At 46.6% G+C, this 18,531-nt stretch overlaps 1 protein-coding gene and 1 pseudogene across 1 annotated transcript in view; one reads left to right on the top strand and one right to left on the bottom strand.

Annotated features, from left to right (window-relative positions):
* LOC8050788 (cholesterol transporter ABCA5) overlaps positions 1-18,531 on the bottom strand; it is a 154,627-nt gene that overhangs the window by 49,827 nt on the left and 86,269 nt on the right. The window contains exons 18-23 of the mRNA XM_042287791.1: positions 15,671-15,813; positions 12,360-12,632; positions 7,638-7,922; positions 5,782-5,919; positions 5,036-5,134; positions 1,699-1,902 (exon numbers count right to left, since the gene is read on the bottom strand). Of these exons, the coding sequence (XP_042143725.1) occupies positions 1,699-1,902; positions 5,036-5,134; positions 5,782-5,919; positions 7,638-7,922; positions 12,360-12,632; positions 15,671-15,813 (1,142 nt within the window). The remainder of the gene's footprint in view (positions 1-1,698; positions 1,903-5,035; positions 5,135-5,781; positions 5,920-7,637; positions 7,923-12,359; positions 12,633-15,670; positions 15,814-18,531) is intronic.
* LOC120842794 overlaps positions 1-18,531 on the top strand; it is a 133,808-nt pseudogene that overhangs the window by 102,317 nt on the left and 12,960 nt on the right.

The following is an 18,531-nucleotide window of genomic DNA, read 5'->3' as shown; positions in this document are numbered from 1 at the left end:
TCATCAATGCCTCGGCGGACACTCGGGTAGTGGCTCGTGTCCAACAATGGCGGCGATAAGAATAGCCGAACTCTAACAATGCTTGCAGCTCACCACGCGTTTTCTACTTTGCCGATCACAGCCCGTGGGTATGGTTTACGTTGGCGTCATGGGATAGGCACAAGATCACGTGGCGGCTTGCTCTGCCTCCGAGTGGAGGGGGATGAATGATACTCATATTTCTCAAGTTTTTCGGCGACTGCCATTGCCTAGAAAGAAAAACTAAGGCAATTTTATTCTGGTAATAATGTTATTGAGCGATTCTAACCAGTATTTAGCAAAAGTATAAAAATCGTTTAATGGCTACTTCAAGTGAACACAAGCAATTACCCGAATGTTTGCAGAGGCTGACAGTCATAAAACCGAGCATTCGACTCGGGCTCTTAACGATCTAGTACGTCACGATATCCCGTGATTCGTGGTGCGAAGTCCTGATGTCATGTGACGTCACGGTATTGACAACGCTAATGAATCTGTGATGTTCTAAATTTTAATCGACATGACGCAATGAGTCACGTGACGTGACATCTCCTGCAACGTCAATACATTATCCTGGTTGAGGAACCGCTCATAGACGCTGCTTGCACGAGCGGTACCCCCTTCTGCCCTCCCCACCCCCCCCCCCCCCCCTCCGGCCCCTCCTCCTGTCGTTTGACGCGCGCCTGACGGCTGCTATAATAACGGCGTATGTGTCGAAGCACAGCGACTAGATGGCGTTTCACCGTACTCTATGAAACACATAGTTAAAAAAATATATATTTAGATGGCGTTTCAAACGACGGGTGGCGGACTGAAGTGAATGGGGGGAGATACCCCCCCCCCCCCCCCCCCGCGGGAGTTCCACAACTGAGGTAATCTGGTAACGCTGAATGCTTCACATCCTGTTTTGACACCGTGAGGTCACGTAAATACGTGAAACGGGACTACTCGTCATTAATTATAGTGGCAATGCAAAAGCGCCCCGAAAACCCACAGTTTCTCAGACGTTGCACTTGTGCATATGACGATTTGATCAACACATAAAAATTCAGCTGCCAATTTTTAATTCTCAAATGTTTAGTCTGTGATATTATAAAAAAAAATAGTTACCGTGAACCGTTTTGAATCGGTTAGCGGTATAATTTTTTCCGGTTTAGTTCGGGTTCCGTTCCAAGATGGCGGTGAAGATTTCGGTTCGGTTGAGTTCCGATTTACCTAAAAATAATGTTTCTGTTCCGGTTTTCGGTTCGGTTCGGTTCCGGTTCGACACTCTGATTGCATGTTTATAAACCCTCTTAAAACGACGGTGTTTTTCCTTCAAGCTTTAAAAATCCTGCAACATAGATGGAACTGTCAACACCTAGGAGCGTGTATTTCTATAAAAATATACATCAGGGTGAAATACTTACGATATATAAATTATTACATAGTTGAGGAACGACCAAGAAGGATGTTGGAGGAAGAAGAGGAAAAGGAGGACTAGACCTCCGAAGCTCGGAGGAACAACTCGGTTCTATTTCAACCATCTCGACTCGTCTATAAATAGCGCACTTTTTAATTGTGACTATATTACGGGTCTTTCAGCTCGGTTTTTGTCTTTTTCACCCGCTACATTGCAGTTTTGTTGGGAAATCTACCAGGACAGGGCGCGATTGTGAAAGTTATCCAATGCCCGCTCACCTTGGGCATGAGGCTGACGTCCATGTCAGCGACACGGCGCCGCTCGTTTCTCACGTCGTCGTCCTCCTTCTCGGGGAGGTCGGAGTTGGGCGTGATGTCGATGATGCGCCTCGTGATCCAGAAGGCGTCCGCGACCCGACCCCCGGCCTTGGCGATGTCGGCGATGCGCAGCAGGAAGTAGTGCAACGCGATGTGTAGCAGACACTGCACGAAGCGGTGAACAAGCGCAATTTAGGGAAGGCAACCACTTCACTTCCACCCCTAGGGCCCAAGTTCAAACGCCGCAACTACTTTACTGCACGACTTGAAAAGCGTTAACCCAAGAGCTGACCTTCGTTACCGATCGGGCGGCATTTGCCCACATCGCATGGTGCCAATAAGCATAACTCTTCCCGCTCGGATACTGTGCTTGCGACTCAAGAAAAAAGCTACGGAGCTACATGGGCTCCAGTTTAGACAAACGCCTGTATTTAGACGCGCAAAAAAAAAAAAAAAAGCGAGACAAATTGATCGCAAAACGCCCTGCAATTGTGTTGCTACGTGAACCGTTCTTCGTTTAGCGCTACTAACCTCCAGGCATTCCTTCTCGAACTAAGCCTCCAGTTGTCCCATTGACTTTCCCCGTCGGGACGGCCTGCGTCCACAGAGCGTGGGAAATGACGGGCTGGAGCCTGTCAGGTGTCAATTTTTTCCGCTAAATTTAGCGGTCAAACAAAATAATCTGTAGGTCACGTGACGTAAATTTTCCCGCTAAATATAGCGGGGAAACTTAATTCGAGTATAGGTCACGTGTCATCATCCTAACGTCCATTTTCCCGCTAAATCTAGTGGGTAAACTGAATTTGTGTACAGGTCATGTGAAACGTAGTCATGTCACCTAATGTTTCCAACTAAATTTAGCGGGAAAAGTGAATTCGGGTTGAGGCCACGTGACGTTAATCTGCCGCCAAATTTAGATGGTAAATTGAATTTCTGTGTAGGTCACGTGGTGTCAATTTACTCGCTAAATCTAGCGGCAAAACTGAATTTGAGTGTAGGTCGCGTGATTTCATGTCATGTGACGTCAATATTTCCGCTAGCGGGGAAACTGAATTTGTGTATAGGTCGCGTGACATGAAGTCGTAAGACATCATTTTTCTCGCCAATTTGTTTTCGGTGGTGGAGGGGAGGGGTTGAACTGAAGTGGGGTTGAGGTCACGTAACGTCAGTTTTCCCGCTAAATCTAGCGGGGAAACTGAGGTTGTGGGGCGCGACGCCCCACGACCTCACTTTCCCCGCTAGATTTTCCCACTAGTTTCCCCACTGCTTCACAAAATCCGGAGCAACCAGCCAAATAACGTGTCAGTCTAAAAAAAACTATCGCACATTACATTTGAAATTAAAGCCATCAATGTCTTCAGCTGCAGATAATCATATTTTTGTCTTGAGACGTTCGTCAGCACAAGGTAAGTTTCAGAAAGAATTAGGAATCAAAATGCATTCGCATGCGCTTCTTATTGGCTATGCTCTTAGGAGAGGCGGCCGTCATAAGCTCTGCAAATCTTCTGGAAAGAAAATGCGGCTCGCGTTTATGAATAGGTGAACCTACTCGCATATTTGATCAAACACGTCGCATTATGCTCGAGTATGACTTTGGAGAAACCTCAGATGGACAGCAGACGTCTCAATAAGAGACATATATTTAGGGAAATGCTTCTTGGTTAAACTTCGGCTTCACCTCTACAGTTCGCAAGAAGTTTTATTTTTAGAGCGCAGCTCTTAGGCGCCCATTCGCGGCTTGAGCAGCGTCGCCGTCGCCGGCGGCGTCGGCGTAACCGCGAGTAACCCTCGTAACCCTCGTGAGGGTTACGAGGGTTACAAGGGTTACTCTCACGAGGGTTACCCTCGTAACCCTCACGAGGGTTACGAGGGTTAGTTACCCTCAAAAGGGTTATCCTCACAAGGGTCACGAGAGTTATGAGAGTTACCTTCACGAGGGTTATGAGAGTTACCCTCACGAGGGTCACGAGAGTTACCCTCACGAGGGTCACGCGAGTTACCCTCACGAGGGTTACTAGGGTTACCCTCAAGAGAGTCACGATGGTTACCCAGGTCACGTGACCCCCCCTCCCAAGGTCACGTGACCCCCGTTGACGTCATCGCCACTGATGACGTCATCAGTGACGTCACGGATAACGTCACTGGCATCCGCATCGTCATCGTCATCATCACTGATGACGTCATTCGTGACGTCGCCGGCATCCGCATCGTCATCGTCATCATCACTGATGACGTCATCAGTGACGTCATCAGTGACGTTACTGATGACGTCATCAGCATTGTCACGTGACACCCCAAGGTCACGTGACCCCCCCCCCCCCCCGCCACCCGAGGTCACTTGACCCACCCCCCAGTGCCCTTCCCTCCTCCTCCTCAACAGCTGCGCTCTAATTCTGCCTTACAGGGAGTTGTAAACGGCTTTCATTTTTTTAATATTATTAATAGCTTCACCATCTTTCGTGTTACGTCTCACTATTCATGCGATATGAGCTTCAATCCGGCAATAATGAATAACGATGGAAAGGACCGAGGGTCATACTGAGGTGGGAAATAACCAGCATTTGACTTCGTGCATCCAGCTTTCAAAAAATAACCGATTTTTTTTTAATGGTCTTTTCTAAGCATAATAACTCGATTGGTTCCCTAAGCACGGCATCACGTGCTGCGTGCGCCTGATTTTAACTTTGGTACGCTTGCAACTCCACGTGCTGCACACACGACCAACATTCCCTTAGTAGCAAAAAGTCCTCTGTTTACATCACGGCCGGCAACAGCCCGTGGTTATTACTCTTCTTGCGTTTGAAATACTTCTTACAGGTCAATAGTTTTCGTATTACAGTTGCCGAGGCAAAACTGTTCCACAAGAACTATCCGACGCAATTTAAGAACCCCTTCAGGACCCCTTTGACTTATGCAGCGGCCGTCCAGGACGGGGCCCCAATCCTCGTTCTGGCCGCTGGATCAGATTGCTCAAACAAGGCGACTGTCACCAACCATTAAACAAATGCGGAGTGCAAGTTCGTCTCCTTCTTGCACTGCGGTTGCGATGATGTCAAAATCCCCGAGCTCTTATTGGCTGATTCAAAAATATAGCGGGTAGACCTCGAGGCATCCAGCATTGAGTTCTACCCTCTATTCTTCCAATCAAAACCAATCAGAACTCGGCGTCGTTCTGACGTCATTCCAACCCCCGCGCAAGAAGCAGACGACTTGCTCTCCAAATTGTTTCAGACGTGTCCAACAGATACGTGCAAAACGGTAGAACACGCACATGCGATAACGACTACTGCACACTTACCGCGATGTATGTGATGAGGATGTTGCTCTCCCACTCGAAGTACATCCAGCGGTTCGTCGGATATCCGTTGGACGCTTTCGTGTCGATGATGACCGACGTCTTGTTGCATGCAACAAGAAGTGAGATAAGTCAAACTCGACACATCCCTCACATTTAACCGAAGGCTTACTTTAAGCAATTATAGGAATATTTACGAAAGGCACACCCTAGTCACTGACGGCTTAAGAAACGCGGGGCGTCGCTCATCATGATCGCGCTTTCTGATTGGTTCTTTGGCTTTATCAATTTATGCCGCAATCCCATTTGCTGCGGAGCAATAATAGGATGGTAGGGACACGCCACGCTCTGCATTCGCGGTCAGTTACAGGGTGTCCCAAACAGACCATCCGCTGCAAAACAAGTCGGAAAATTCGGCGCCTACACATAGAAGGTTAGAACTTTCGCTCAATGTGCACTGAGCAGGTCAGTTTTACTGCGTGAATATTAAAAACTCAATTTTCTTTCGGCAAAAAGATGAGAACTAAAACTTTGTTAAGGTCAAGGGTGAGCGCGTTCACAGACGACCGAACTTACGACGCTATTTACGTGTGGCACCATCTTCCGATGGGCACAGCGAGCAGACGACGCACTCCGTTGTCGGTGTTAGCTTTCTTTTGGCTCAGTAGAGTCTGATTAGTTTATCAGAAACGAGACAAATACCAAATATGCAAGTAGTGAATCTGAACGAAGAGAGGCGTGAATGCAACCTTGATTATATAGTAGAGGCCTCCGTTTGGGATGTAGAAGGGAACCAGTAAACAGAGTGCGGTGTGAAGGGCAGTGGCGCTACGAGACGAGCCCATCATGTCCAGGATGGTGACAGGCACGGCCGGGAACATGGAGCACTAGAAGAAAAACGGAACCGCAATGGGTGTGGCTCATCTTGTGCGAAACGAGAAAAACAACTCTAAACTCGAACTCGGTTCGCAGTCGCAGTAGCAAATTACTTTAGTGCGAGCTTGACACGTGGGAAAGCAAATACAGGATATGTCATCAACGACCGAATATGTATTCGAACAAACCTAAACTATTGAAGAAAAAAACATTTTTCTTCAGAATCGACTCGAGGCGACCGAATGCCTTCTTGCAAAGTCATACTATGTAACACCGCGTCAAGCCGCGTGTTATACTGACTAGCTCCATATCACGTTCAGAATAGTCGGTCTTAAAAAGGGCATGGAAGTGGATTGCGTTTTTTACCTACGCAGAGTAGGCGCCCTAAACATCTAAAATTACGATCATCCGTGACTTTTTCTTTGCTAAAAAGCGACCAGACATCGCGACGCGCTTCTTTTCTGAGATGTGTCCCAGAAAAGGGGCTCCAGCCCCTTTTCCTGGGACAGCCTGGCTATAATCCAGAAAAAGGCACTATCGCATTTACTCGAGTAATGCCGGACTGCTTATGAAGAAAACCCGAGGGTTCGCTTTTCCGCGGAGCACGCGGATTGCCAATCACCGCGATCGGCAGCATGATTCCAGCGGTTTACATGACAGAGATAACGTCTTGGCGCGGTGATACTATCTGTCGAGATTGCATTTGATTGAAGAATCGTCTTCTCGATCTGGTTATTTGCTATGTTATTTATGCGACACACGATGATTGGCTGTATATGTGTTCTGCGGAAAAGTAGACGCAAGGGCATTGTTCATAAATAGTGCGGCTATTACTCGAGCAAATACGATACAGCCAAATAACGCGAGATTTCAATTTGGAGTTTTCTATGATGGTTAGGGTGCTGAAGTTGAGTTTGCACCATAAACAAAACGATCTCAGAAGCCGCTTTAGCGCCCCTTCCGACAGAGTCGCCAGATCTGTTACGGCATATCACAAATGATTTCCCTCCATCAATCGCCCGAGGATTGCGCATCTCTTCAGTGATTCGTCGCGTATTTCTGTTTTCCTAATGGTTCTCCGGTAACGTTTTCGTTTGCAGCCCTCAGTCGGCAGAATCGGCGTTTCAACAAACGACACGTTCAACTCTGACTCCATTGTGCAAACAAACTCATAGCGACCGGCTGTGCTCGAATGAAAACAGTCAGTCCACCACTAACATCGGACACTGTTTTCCTTTATCGAAATTTCACTACGCTGTACGAATAGAAACAGCGGGAGAGGAGGAGAGCGCGCGGGACGCCAGAGTGCTGTCCCCGTGCGCTTTTATCTCACGATCTCCCTCTGTCCGTATCTGTATCGAACTATAGAGGGCGCTTTATCGAGATTGTTGTCCACACCGCCCGGTGTTTACTAACACAGGAAAACAAAGAAATTGAACATCGCCTAGCACGGTCTGGCCACGAGCGCTTCGCTTTGACCAGTGCTTCGGATGCACGAGGGGCAGCCTTCGAATCGTCATCTTCGATTTGTCTGATTTACAACAAAAAGAAAATTCGGTTTGTTGCCCACACGACTGAGGCATGCTGCTAGAGGCGTGACTGTCCGATCCCCTCCCCAAGAGGGTCATCGCTTGGTGATGCGCGCTTTCCGACGCCACATGTTCGTTTCCGTCCGCAATGCTCGAAATCACCAAGACCGACAGATTGCCAGGGCCCTGGGTCCCCATACCAGCAAGCTGAGGAAGGGCAGCACTCCCTTGGCGGTCTCGTGCTTGTTGAAGAGGTGGGTGAGGACGTAGCAGACGAGCAGAGACGCCGGCACGTAGAGCAGGAACAGGATTACGATGGCCAGGACGGCCACGGGCTCGGTGAGGAAGGGCACGCCCATGACCACCAGGGCCACCACCGTGAGTATCATGGACAGCAGGTAGAGGATGGCGTGACTCAGCAGAACCGTGAACCAGTAGCCCGAGAAGAGCAGCCCGGACACGCGCAACTGGTTCTTCACCTTGTTCTAAGAGATCGAAGAGAACCGACAAACTATTTCACGTAGACCATTGTAACGTTTACGGCCAGATGCTGTTTTTTGAGGCGGTTTCGTGAATATTCCGGTCGGTTTTTGAGCTACCGATTCCGATCCAAGCTCCGTCGGTGTCATGTATCGATTATAAAAGAGTAAAGGCGCAGGAGAGCTGGCGTAGATAGATAATTTCTTTAAAACAGCTGAGACTAGATAAAGAAACTTGAACCAACCAAAGTAGAAGAAAGAACGTCATCCTTTACCTGTTTTTTCTAGTTTGGTTGCTTCAGGTTTCTCCACCTACCTAGTCTCAGATTAATCTTCTCTTAGAAGCCAGTGCTATTCGCTGCATTCTACGTCACAATAAATAAATGTACGAAGTCGAGTTTTGAGTTTTAGGCACTGTAATTCACAACAAAGGAGCGGTTAAAACCTCCACAAAGCTTACAAATTAAAGACACACATTTGCGATGAGGTACGATAAGCAGTTAAACTTCCTTTTTATGTCAGAGTAAAAAAAAATTGTTGTTAGCCCCTGGGATGTTATATATTAACTGAAACAATGGACTTGGCAAACTATTCTGACTCTGCTCCTGTTGTGTGTTGCGCCAAATCAGGTTCACTAACGGTATCGATCGATAAGACATACATGGCGAGCAAGTGAGTACCCTCCTTCTGCTGCGGTAAAATGATGTCATGGAGACGAGCCCTAAAAAAGTGAGCAGGCAGACCTTTTGTTCTTTAAAGATTTCAGACACGGTTGCTACAATGCATTTTGAAGGTTGTCGTGTAATGGCAACACACGATATCATTGGAGGGCGGACGTGTTATGTTGTCAGATGCAGCAATCGTGGCGGTTAGTCGCAGACCTTTCGGTAAAAACTATGAGCGAACGCAAGTGTCACTGTCCTCGCGGCATCACAACTCCTGGTTACTGAAGTACACGTGGACTGTCAAGATGTGACAATTCTGCAGCAGAACAGGCGTCTGCCACAAACAGAATCTCTGCTGTGCCTCCACCAGGATCGCGGCAGGTCACAACATGACACAAGTGAGACATCGTCGGGAAGAAACTGAGGGACCACAAACGAGAACGCTTTAAGCAGACCAGGCGGAGTCGCGCTCCAGGCACTATAGGGAGGTTTCACGTGAAGTACATTCGAATCAAAATCACGTCGGACGACATATTGATGAACCTCCGTCCTATGTTTCAGTATGCGTTGAGGCAGTGTTTCACACCTTGCTCGAGTTCTGTTTTGTCATGATCGACGGCGCCTGCTAGAGCAGTAGGGGACATGAAACAGCGTCGGCTAGTACTCGAGTTTCCTAGATACCAGTATCTATGTCAATCCATCGGCGACCAAAGAGTTCCAGCAGATGCTGCCGAGGCGACTTTGAAATGGGCATTTAAAAAAATCGAAGTGTGGATTTATGCGGCCCAAATACGTTCCCATCCGGGCCTACTGAGTTCTATCGTTCAGGGAGCGACTTCCCATGCTCGTGAATTTTAACGAGAGCAAAAGTGACGCCAATAACTACGCAAAAAAACACTCGAGAAAGTGGCGGACTCCGTTCGTCAACATAACGGAAGGCGGCTTAGCGGAAGTGAGAGAGCATTTGTGAAACCACTCTACACAATCTTAACCTTGTTCCCCAGAGGCTCCAGTTAAATTAAAATTCCGCATATCTTTTCTGGGACAAGTAAAATGTTTATGTGAAGTGGAGATTGTAACATGAACTGCAGTGCCCTTCGCTTCATTTTTTTTCTTTATCTCAAACACATAGGTCCTCCTCGGGTTGTCGTTCCACTTAAATGCCATTCAACTTACCCGGCTGTACTTACTCGCCAATTTTCTCCATTTAAAACGTCCAGAAAGTGCGTTCTTACATTTATTCCTTTGTATAAATAATTATCTGAAACTCTGTTCTGTATACGTAAACTAGGAAATATGAGGCCCACATTTTCTTCTAGTTCATCGAAACTTGTTTCGCAAAACAGTTCCAGATATAACCGGATCTAGGTGGAACGGTATTAACCCTTTGATGCACGGTGCATTTTATAATAACATTTCAACTTACAACTTTGCGCGTAACTTTTTAGAGCGCAGCTCTTAGGGGCCCGTTCCCGGCTTGAGCGGCGTCGGCGTCGCCGTTGGCGTCGCCGTCGGCGTAACCAAGGTCATCCCAAGGTCACGTGGCCCCCCAAGGTCACCCCAAGGTCACGTGACCCCCCTGAAGTCACGTGACCCCCGAGGTCACGTGACCCCCCCCCGGTCACGTGACACCACCAGGTCACGTGACCACCCCCAGGGTCACGTGACCTGGGGGTGTCACGTGACTTCGGGGGCATCCGCATCGTCATCGTCATCATCACAGATGACGTCATCAGTGACGTCACTGATGACGTCACCGACATCCGCATCGTCATCATCGCTGATGACGTCATCGGAGTCCTCATCGTCATCGTCACTGATGACGTCATCAGTGACGTCACTGATGACGTCATCAGTGACGTCACTGATGACATCATCGGCATCGTCACGTGACCCCCCCCCCAGGTCACTTCACCCCCCCAGTACCCTTCCCTCCTCCTCAAGAGCTGCGCTCCAATTCGGTGTTACAGGGAGTTGTAAACGGCTTTCACTTTTTAGAGCGCAGCTCTTAGGGGCCCGTTCCCGGCTTGAGCGGCGTCGGCGTCGCCGTCGGCGAAACCAAGGTCACCCCAAGGTCACGCGACCCCCAAGGTCACGTGGCCCCCAAGGTCACCCCAAGGTCACGTGACCACAGGTCACGTGACCCCTCCCCTAGGGTCACGTGACCCCCAAGGTCACGTGACACCCAAAGTCACGTGACCCCCCGAAGTCACGTGACCACCCCACAGGGTCACGTGACCTCCCCGATGACGTAATCGATGACGTCACCGGCATCCACATCGTCATCGTCATCATCACTGATGACGTCATGAGTGACGTCACTGATGACCTCACCGGCATCCGCATCGTCATCGTCATCACTGATGACGTCATCAGTTACGTCACTGATGACGTCACCGGCATCCGCATCGTCATCGTCATCATCACGGATTACGTCATCGAAGTCCGCATCGTCATCGTCACTGATGACGTCATTAGTGACGTAACTGATGACCTCACCGGCATCCGCATCGTCATCGTCATCATCACTGATGACGTCATCAGTGACGTCACTGATGACGTCACCGGCATCCGCATCGTCATCGTCATCATCACGGATGACGTCATCAGTGACGTCACTGATGACATCATCGGCATCGTCACGTGACCCCCCAAGGTCACGTGACCCCCCTCCCCACGTCGCTTCACCCCCCAGTACCCTTCCGTCCTCCTCCTCAAGAGCTGCGCTCTAATTCGGTGTTACAGGGAGTGGTAAACGGCTTTCACTCTTTTTTTAAATCGCGAAAATAAACTTTAAACATTTTTCAGTCAATTGGTGACCTTTTTATGTTTAAATATGGTGGTACAATTGCGAAACCACTGTACCGCACCGGATAAAGGCTAGTTGCAAAAAAATTACATTTAAGAACTTACTTTTTTGTAGCAAAATAATTTACAAATGTCATATAATAACGTGATGTGGCAGCACAAGTATATTTGAAGATTTAAAACAGAGCGGACTGTTGTCGATCGTGCGGAGCGAAATTTTCGTAGAAGTTTTCTGAGCTCTCCGATATTGAAGGTTCCGCACCACCTGCTTCTGTATATGTTTCTCATTACTGCTTGATTTCCCAGGCTCCTTGTCTCGGGGTATTTTTTCAACTACGATGTCAGAGGTTTTCTGTAGCAAAGGAAGACTTTGATTGCATTTTCATCATATAGGCACAACTATCAAAGCTATGACAGCCACACAGTTTTGGTACAAAAAACTAGGTTTACCTTATGGGCAAGAAATACAGGTGAGTCACCCGGTGTTTATAGGTACTTTTTAAAATGATTTCGAATTTTGAAATTTATAGGCGCGATACAGTGGTTTCAATAATGCCCCACCCCAATTTTTCGCCAATCGACAGCTTATGAATGAAGATGGCCATAAATAAAAGTGCTTTACTTCCTCTTCGGAGCTTTTAGACAAATGTGCACATACATTTTTCTTTTTTATTTAGGAAACATGTTTTATAACGGCAAAGCGCTTATCATAACATGTTGAAAGCGCATGCTCAAAAGCCTACTTCCAGCGAACCAGAGTGTATCATTGGGGCAAAAACTTAAATATTCTGATTTTCGTCCCAGAGAGGGCGTTATCAATCTGCAAAGTGCGCTGGTTTCAGATTGATACCACAGTCCGTTGCACTCCTAGACCACATTGTTTTGGTGGTAACATTTTGACACAACCATACACCAAAGGGCTAAGAGTGTAGTTTTCCGAAGAGAAAGGCAGAAACTCGAAGAGACTGGCCTGCCTGTCCTCGACCACTTCGACGGTGATGAGCGACGGCATGTAGGCGATCACCACACTCATCATCATCGTCCAGGTGTAGAGTTGCGGGTCGAAAACCGTATCGACTCCCCTCTGGGGCCACGGGTAGGACGACAGCTGCACGCGGCGACGGCTCAGCGCGTCCGCCGACTTCTCGGAGACCGCGAACAGCGTGTTGAAGGTGAGCGACTGCAGGATGGGCAGCGTGTGCACGTACGAGTCGTTGATGAGCATCACCAGCGGGTTCAGGTACTGTGCACCGCCCACGCGGTCCGGAAAAAAAAAAAAGAAAACAACACAGATGGTAAGTTGAATTTTCGTTGTGCTTCCTGGCATTATGATCACAATCGCGAGCCTGTAACTTTTTTTTTTTTTGACAGACTGTCATGAAAGGAGATAGCTGGAGCAACTAAGTACGCTGCGGTTAAGACCCAGTTCAGTAGCGCCACTCATGTTGCTGCGTAGAGCAGCGTTGCACCAGTTAACCACCGCAAGAAATCGGTCGCGGACAATCAATTACTCTTGTAATAGATTGTCCATACTACGGTTATCTAAATACCTACAACTTGCCTTCATTTGTGTAGGATCTACGGTCATCCTAAGTTACCTTCCCATACGATGTCCCTAGCAGGCTGCTACATGGTCAGTACACCTAGGACGCCGATAGAATGTGCGCGGCCAATTGCCTACACGGGGCTTCTATAGGACGAATGTTAGGAAGGCTATGCTCCTTCTTCACGCATGTTACCATAAAACGTAGCTAGAACTTAAATAGTTTCTTTTATTTTAAGGAATAACTGACTTTTCTCTTTTGCTGACCTGCCTAATAAGATCGTTTGGTCTCCTGCCTGTTAAGCCATCTTGCACCAGAGCAAAACATTGTCGCCTGAGACGTCTGACAACACCTATACTGTAAACGACCCGATTCAAGTGGCACGTAAATGAGCGTCACGTGATGAAGACAGGCAAATTACAGACGTAAAACAAGCAGACAATGAGAAGAAAAATGGCGCTACTTTTTGCTTTCCAGTAAATCTAAAGACAACCAAATCCGCAAATGAGTTCTATCTCGCGGAGTTCTAGACTGATCCTGATGATTCTGCCAACGTTCGCAAGGTCATCAAATGAGTCTTAGCAGTAATTAAACGCGGCTTATGTTTCCGACCTTAGTTTCCAACATACGTTTCACCTTATGAAGAGAAAACGTTGAACTTCGGAACACCGTTCACATTTTTTTTAGGTATAGTCATATAGCGCAAGTCACAAACATGTTTGGTTCGCGGAAATTGGCAAAATATGAGTAAAAGAATCAGTTTTTGTTTTTTATGACTGACACCGCTGCTGACTTATATTTTCTAATGAGTAATAGGCCCTTTTCAAAAGTCCATCAAGCAACATTGGCGGTTGCCATTTCTTAAGAACGAAGCGTCTGATTGTTTTTGAGTTTCGCCGAACGCTTACGTAGTACTCGTTTTTGACACCAGCTGAGCCGACTTCACACCGAACATTGACGGTGCCCTCGTTTCCAATAGATGCTCAGAGCATAGAGTTATTATAATGTACGCTAGAGGTTCAAGTAGCGCTAGTGTCTATGCGACTTCCGGGAGGCAAATTGAAGCAGACAGCAACCAGTCTACTTTTGTGGTGCTCCCGTGCATTCCTTTGGGGAAACGCGCGTGCCTTTTGTCTCTTCAACGGACATTAACTCAAATAACTGTCGTTATTTGGGTCGTACCGAATAGTATGTACCTTTATGAAGATTGTAAAGGTGTAATTGTTTAAGTAACTACACGTTTCTTTACCACTGGACGATGTCAAACTGCGCTATATTTCAGGTCCAAACCTCTGTTCCATGGCTGGTATGTAAAAACTAGCAACGAGTCTAAGCAAAATAAAAATCGAAAGGAACGTGGAGTGTGTTCAAGATTCGCTAGCATTCCAGTGGTACTTATTTATTGTTAGTATGCCCGTCCTGACACTATATGAAAATGACTCCATCCTGCATCTTTACGAGCGGGACAAAAATACATTCGAAACGTAAAGAATGAAGTGCGTGGGCCATGAAAGGTGTGCCTTTTTATTATTTCCTATGTCAGGTAGCTCTTATCGGGCACCTGTTTTCTGGCGTCTCCCTATTTTCAAAGATTTCGTGCCTGCGAGTGATGTTTTGGACGCAGAACAAGCAACTTCGCACATATTCATGAGCAGAAAGTATAAAGCAGAACTTATGTTTTTTTTTTTTTTTTTATTTTGACCGTCTGCATGCACAAGGAGTTACTTATCCAGTTTTACTGCGTAGTTCTTGCCGCCTCTCTTGGTTTTCCACATGTCGTTCGTTCGTTTGGCACATATAGACGCTTTGCAGCAGCTGTGCATGGGCGCCGCCATAACCGACCTTCAGTTTTTGTTTCCATTTATTCTGACCGATTCTCTCCATCATTACCACAGCAGGACAGGCTATTGTCATCTTAGATCCAACTGTGTCCTTCTCCCCAGAATTGGCCTTTCCGGAGGCTCGGCAAAGTCCGCTTCAGTGGCTTGGTTTCTCGGTATGAGAGGAGAAGGTCAGTAATGGCGGCTGTGATCTGGCGCGTGTGCAAAGCGTCTATATTCTCCATGCTGGAAAGCGCCGGCGCTGTGTTCGCGCTAACAGTGTCCCACTGTGCACATAAATGCATGTACGAAGCCGTTTTAGCATCATTTTTATGCCACAAATTTAAAGTAAAAATGCCATAACTGAATAATTGTTTCTTCTCCGAGACTGAGCAATGTTCAATGGACGTACGAAATATTCGTGATATTTGCTCTTCTAATTGAGAGCAAGGATAAAATGCACAAAATGTAAGGGCGCAAACGAGCTGGTGTACGTTGCACATGGTTGAAAAAACACCGAGACTGCGGGTAAACGACACAACACTAAAAAGTCTCTTTTTAGTGTTGTGTCGTTTATCCGCAGTCTCGGGGTTTTTTCAACCATATAAAATGCACTCGCTTTTTTCCATAGAAATACATTACCGGAAGTCAATTTCCGACTGGTTTCTGTCTGCTTCGATTTGCCACAGCACACTAGCGCCAGATGAACCTTTAGCGTGCATTATAATAACTCTACGGCTCAGAGTATGTGACCAAAACAGTGGCGGACGGGCAATGGTGCGCAATTGTGTAAAGGTCTATTATGTAGATGAAACTAACCCCCCGTTCGCTCCCAATCTTTCAGAGAATCTAGAGGCATTGATTGCTGTCGGACCAAGCGTGTCCAAGAAATATCCAGACGCTGCGAGATTGTCTACCTTGTTTTCGGCCCCAAGGTTGTCTGGAATCTGCGCGTAGTAACTTCCAGGAGGAATATTTTCGAGAAGAGGGCTGCCATTGTTCCACCGTACGGTCATGTTGAGCGTTTCCATGGCCTTCTCATAGATTTCGATTAGACTATCTGGAAAGAAGAAGAATACCCATCAGAGCTAATCAATCGATTTGTATGGCTTGTAGTGTCTCCGTATGCCGCAAGCTTTGCTACGCAAGATAAGCTTGCATCGCTTCTGGCTTTGCCTTGGAGGAGGAGGGATACCATATTGTTTTAAGATAACTACCGTATTTACTCGCAGAATGAACGCACTTTTTTTTCCGAAAAATCGATGCAAAGTTAGGGGGGGCGTTCATTACGCGAAGTAAAATTTTTGCGTGGGTTATTTACTGGCATAATGAACGGACCTTTTATCCTGAAAAATCGAAGTAACTTCTTATCTCTCTGCGCGCGGCGCCCTACCCCATAACAGAACTAAGCCGTGCAAAAAAAAAAAAAATCCTCTTTTTTTTTCCTTAGTTTCTTGGGGTTTTTTTTTTTTTTGTTGCCGCCTTTGCAAGCTGTTTTGTTTGCTTAGGCGTTGCTTAGGCAAGGGCTCTCCGCTTATCTTTCTTATCTCCTTGCGCGCGGCGCGCGACGCACGACCCCCCCCCCCCCCCCGTAACCAAACTGGGCCATGCAAAGAAAAGAAGAAAAAAAAGCTCCTCTTTTTCTTGTTTTTTTTCTCAGTTCCGTGGGTTGTTTTTCTTTTTGTTTCTTTTTGCCGCCTTTCGCAAGCTGTTTCGTTTGCTTAGAGGGCTTCTCCGCTCCTCTTTGTTACCTCCTTGCGCGCGGCGCACGAGCCCCCATAACCAAACTGCGTTGTGAAAAAAAAAAAAAAAAGCTCGTTTATTTTTGTTTTCTTTTAGTTCCGTGGATTTATTTTCTTTCTTTTTGCCGCCTTTCGCAAGCTGTTTCGTTCGCTTAGAGCGCTTCTCCGCTTCTCTTTCTTACCTCCTTGCGCGGGGCGGCGCGCGAACCCAAAATCCAGACTGCGCTGTTCAAAAAAAAAAAAAAAAAAAAGCGCATCTCGCATGTTTTTTTTCTTGCTTCCGTTGGATCTTTGCGAATTTTTTTAACGTCTTTTGCAAGGCGTTTTGTTCGACCACGCTGCCCATGCATTCGCGACCTCGCTGACCTCGCTGCACCAGGATAGAAAAGTGCGTTCATTTCGCGCGCGTGGGAGGAGGGGGTCAAAATTTTGACCTCCGAGTTGGGGGTGCGTTTATTACGCGAGTGAAAAAAAAAAAATCGAAATTTCGACAGCCGACTTGGGAGGTGCGTTCATTACGCGAGTGCGTTCATTGTGCGAGTAAATACGGTATAACACAGCAATTTGTTTTTCAATTAAAGCTTCCTCCTTGAAGATGAGAAAAATATATTAAATCCTTACTATGTCTTTGTTATTTAAATTACTAAAAATGCATCTCTAAAAAGCAGTGTTGGGAAGTACTTCAAGTTTGTTGTACTCGATGTACTACTTCCAGTAAATTTAGAAAACTTGTACTTTACTGGAAGAAGTACATTCTCTAAGCCCGTACTTGTACTTAAATCATTTTTTGTACATTCCGAGGAAAGTACGACTGCTGACTTTAAACGACCTTTTCCAAGTTTGGTCATGCTACATTTGTATCACAATGATGCTTTCTCAGCAATTATAAATGCCTTATAAGTTGATTGTAGTAAATAGTTTGTCGGCAAGAGTAAAAGAACTACATTGTGGCCACTTGACTTTATTCAATATTCAGCGCCATTTCAGAAAATAACTTACGCAACCCGATTACGCCAGGGATAATGCATACTAGATTTTAAAAGAAGAACACTGTATAGGGGAATGAAAGGTCATCATGAAATATTATGATAGAAAGTGATTGTAATTTACTTGGAATGTACATTGTATTCATAGTGCATTACTTGAAGTATATTGCGCCCTTTCTACTTACTATTTACTTGAAGTGCATAACCAATCATTTACTTTGTACTTTACTTCAAGTACTTTTATAAGTACTTTACCAAACATTGCTAAAAAGTGATTCGTCTAAGACGTAAACGTTGTAGCCCACGTTACGTGTTGAAGCCCCAAATCAGCAACAGAAAAACTTCAGCGGTAGAATAGCAACAGTGAGAAGAAGTTTAGTCTGCACGGCACCAACATTATCTTAAGGAGAGAGGTCACTCAACAACTCAGTATTTACGAGGTCTAATCAAAAATTCCGAGACTGATTTTCTAGCGTAAAAAGAACAGGCAGCACAGTGAGGCGCGCGCAGCAGCCGACGGCAGGGACCCTCCTACGCCACTATGCCAAAGGGCGTCGCTCTGTGAAGATTCGGAATTGCGCTAGACGAGTTTGTTTGACCACGTGCGCGAGCATAATGCTGATATGTCCATAGACTGCAAACTAAAGTGAGAATTACGCCAAACTTGGCAAATTTAAAACAGAGACCATTTAAATGATTTAGAATGCCTATGTCAAAACGAAGTGAGGTGTGCGGGGCGTTTGGAGTGGCACTCGCGCACCAAAACTGGCAAAACGTCACTGAAGTCAAGGAGAGGTCGGATAAAGTTGCCCTACCGCGACCTTATCCGAGGCGCGGGTGCAACTTCAAACACGTCGCAAAATTCACTGCTTTTTGACCCAAGCCTGCTGAATCATTTCAAAGGTTTGTTTTGTATTTGCCAAGTTTGATTCAGAATTGATGTTCGCCCTCGCTCTGGCTTGCAGTCTATGGTAAATCGCCATTGTGCCCATGCACGTGGTGAGAAAAACTCGCGTAACGCAGCTCCAAATGTTCACACAGCGACGCGCT

The sequence above is a fragment of the Ixodes scapularis genome, unplaced genomic scaffold (assembly GCF_016920785.2).
Source record: "Ixodes scapularis isolate PalLabHiFi unplaced genomic scaffold, ASM1692078v2 ptg000320l_1___fragment_1__unscaffolded, whole genome shotgun sequence".
In the NCBI taxonomy this organism is placed as follows: domain Eukaryota; kingdom Metazoa; phylum Arthropoda; class Arachnida; order Ixodida; family Ixodidae; genus Ixodes; species Ixodes scapularis.
This window is presented reverse-complemented; position numbering and strand designations above follow the sequence as displayed.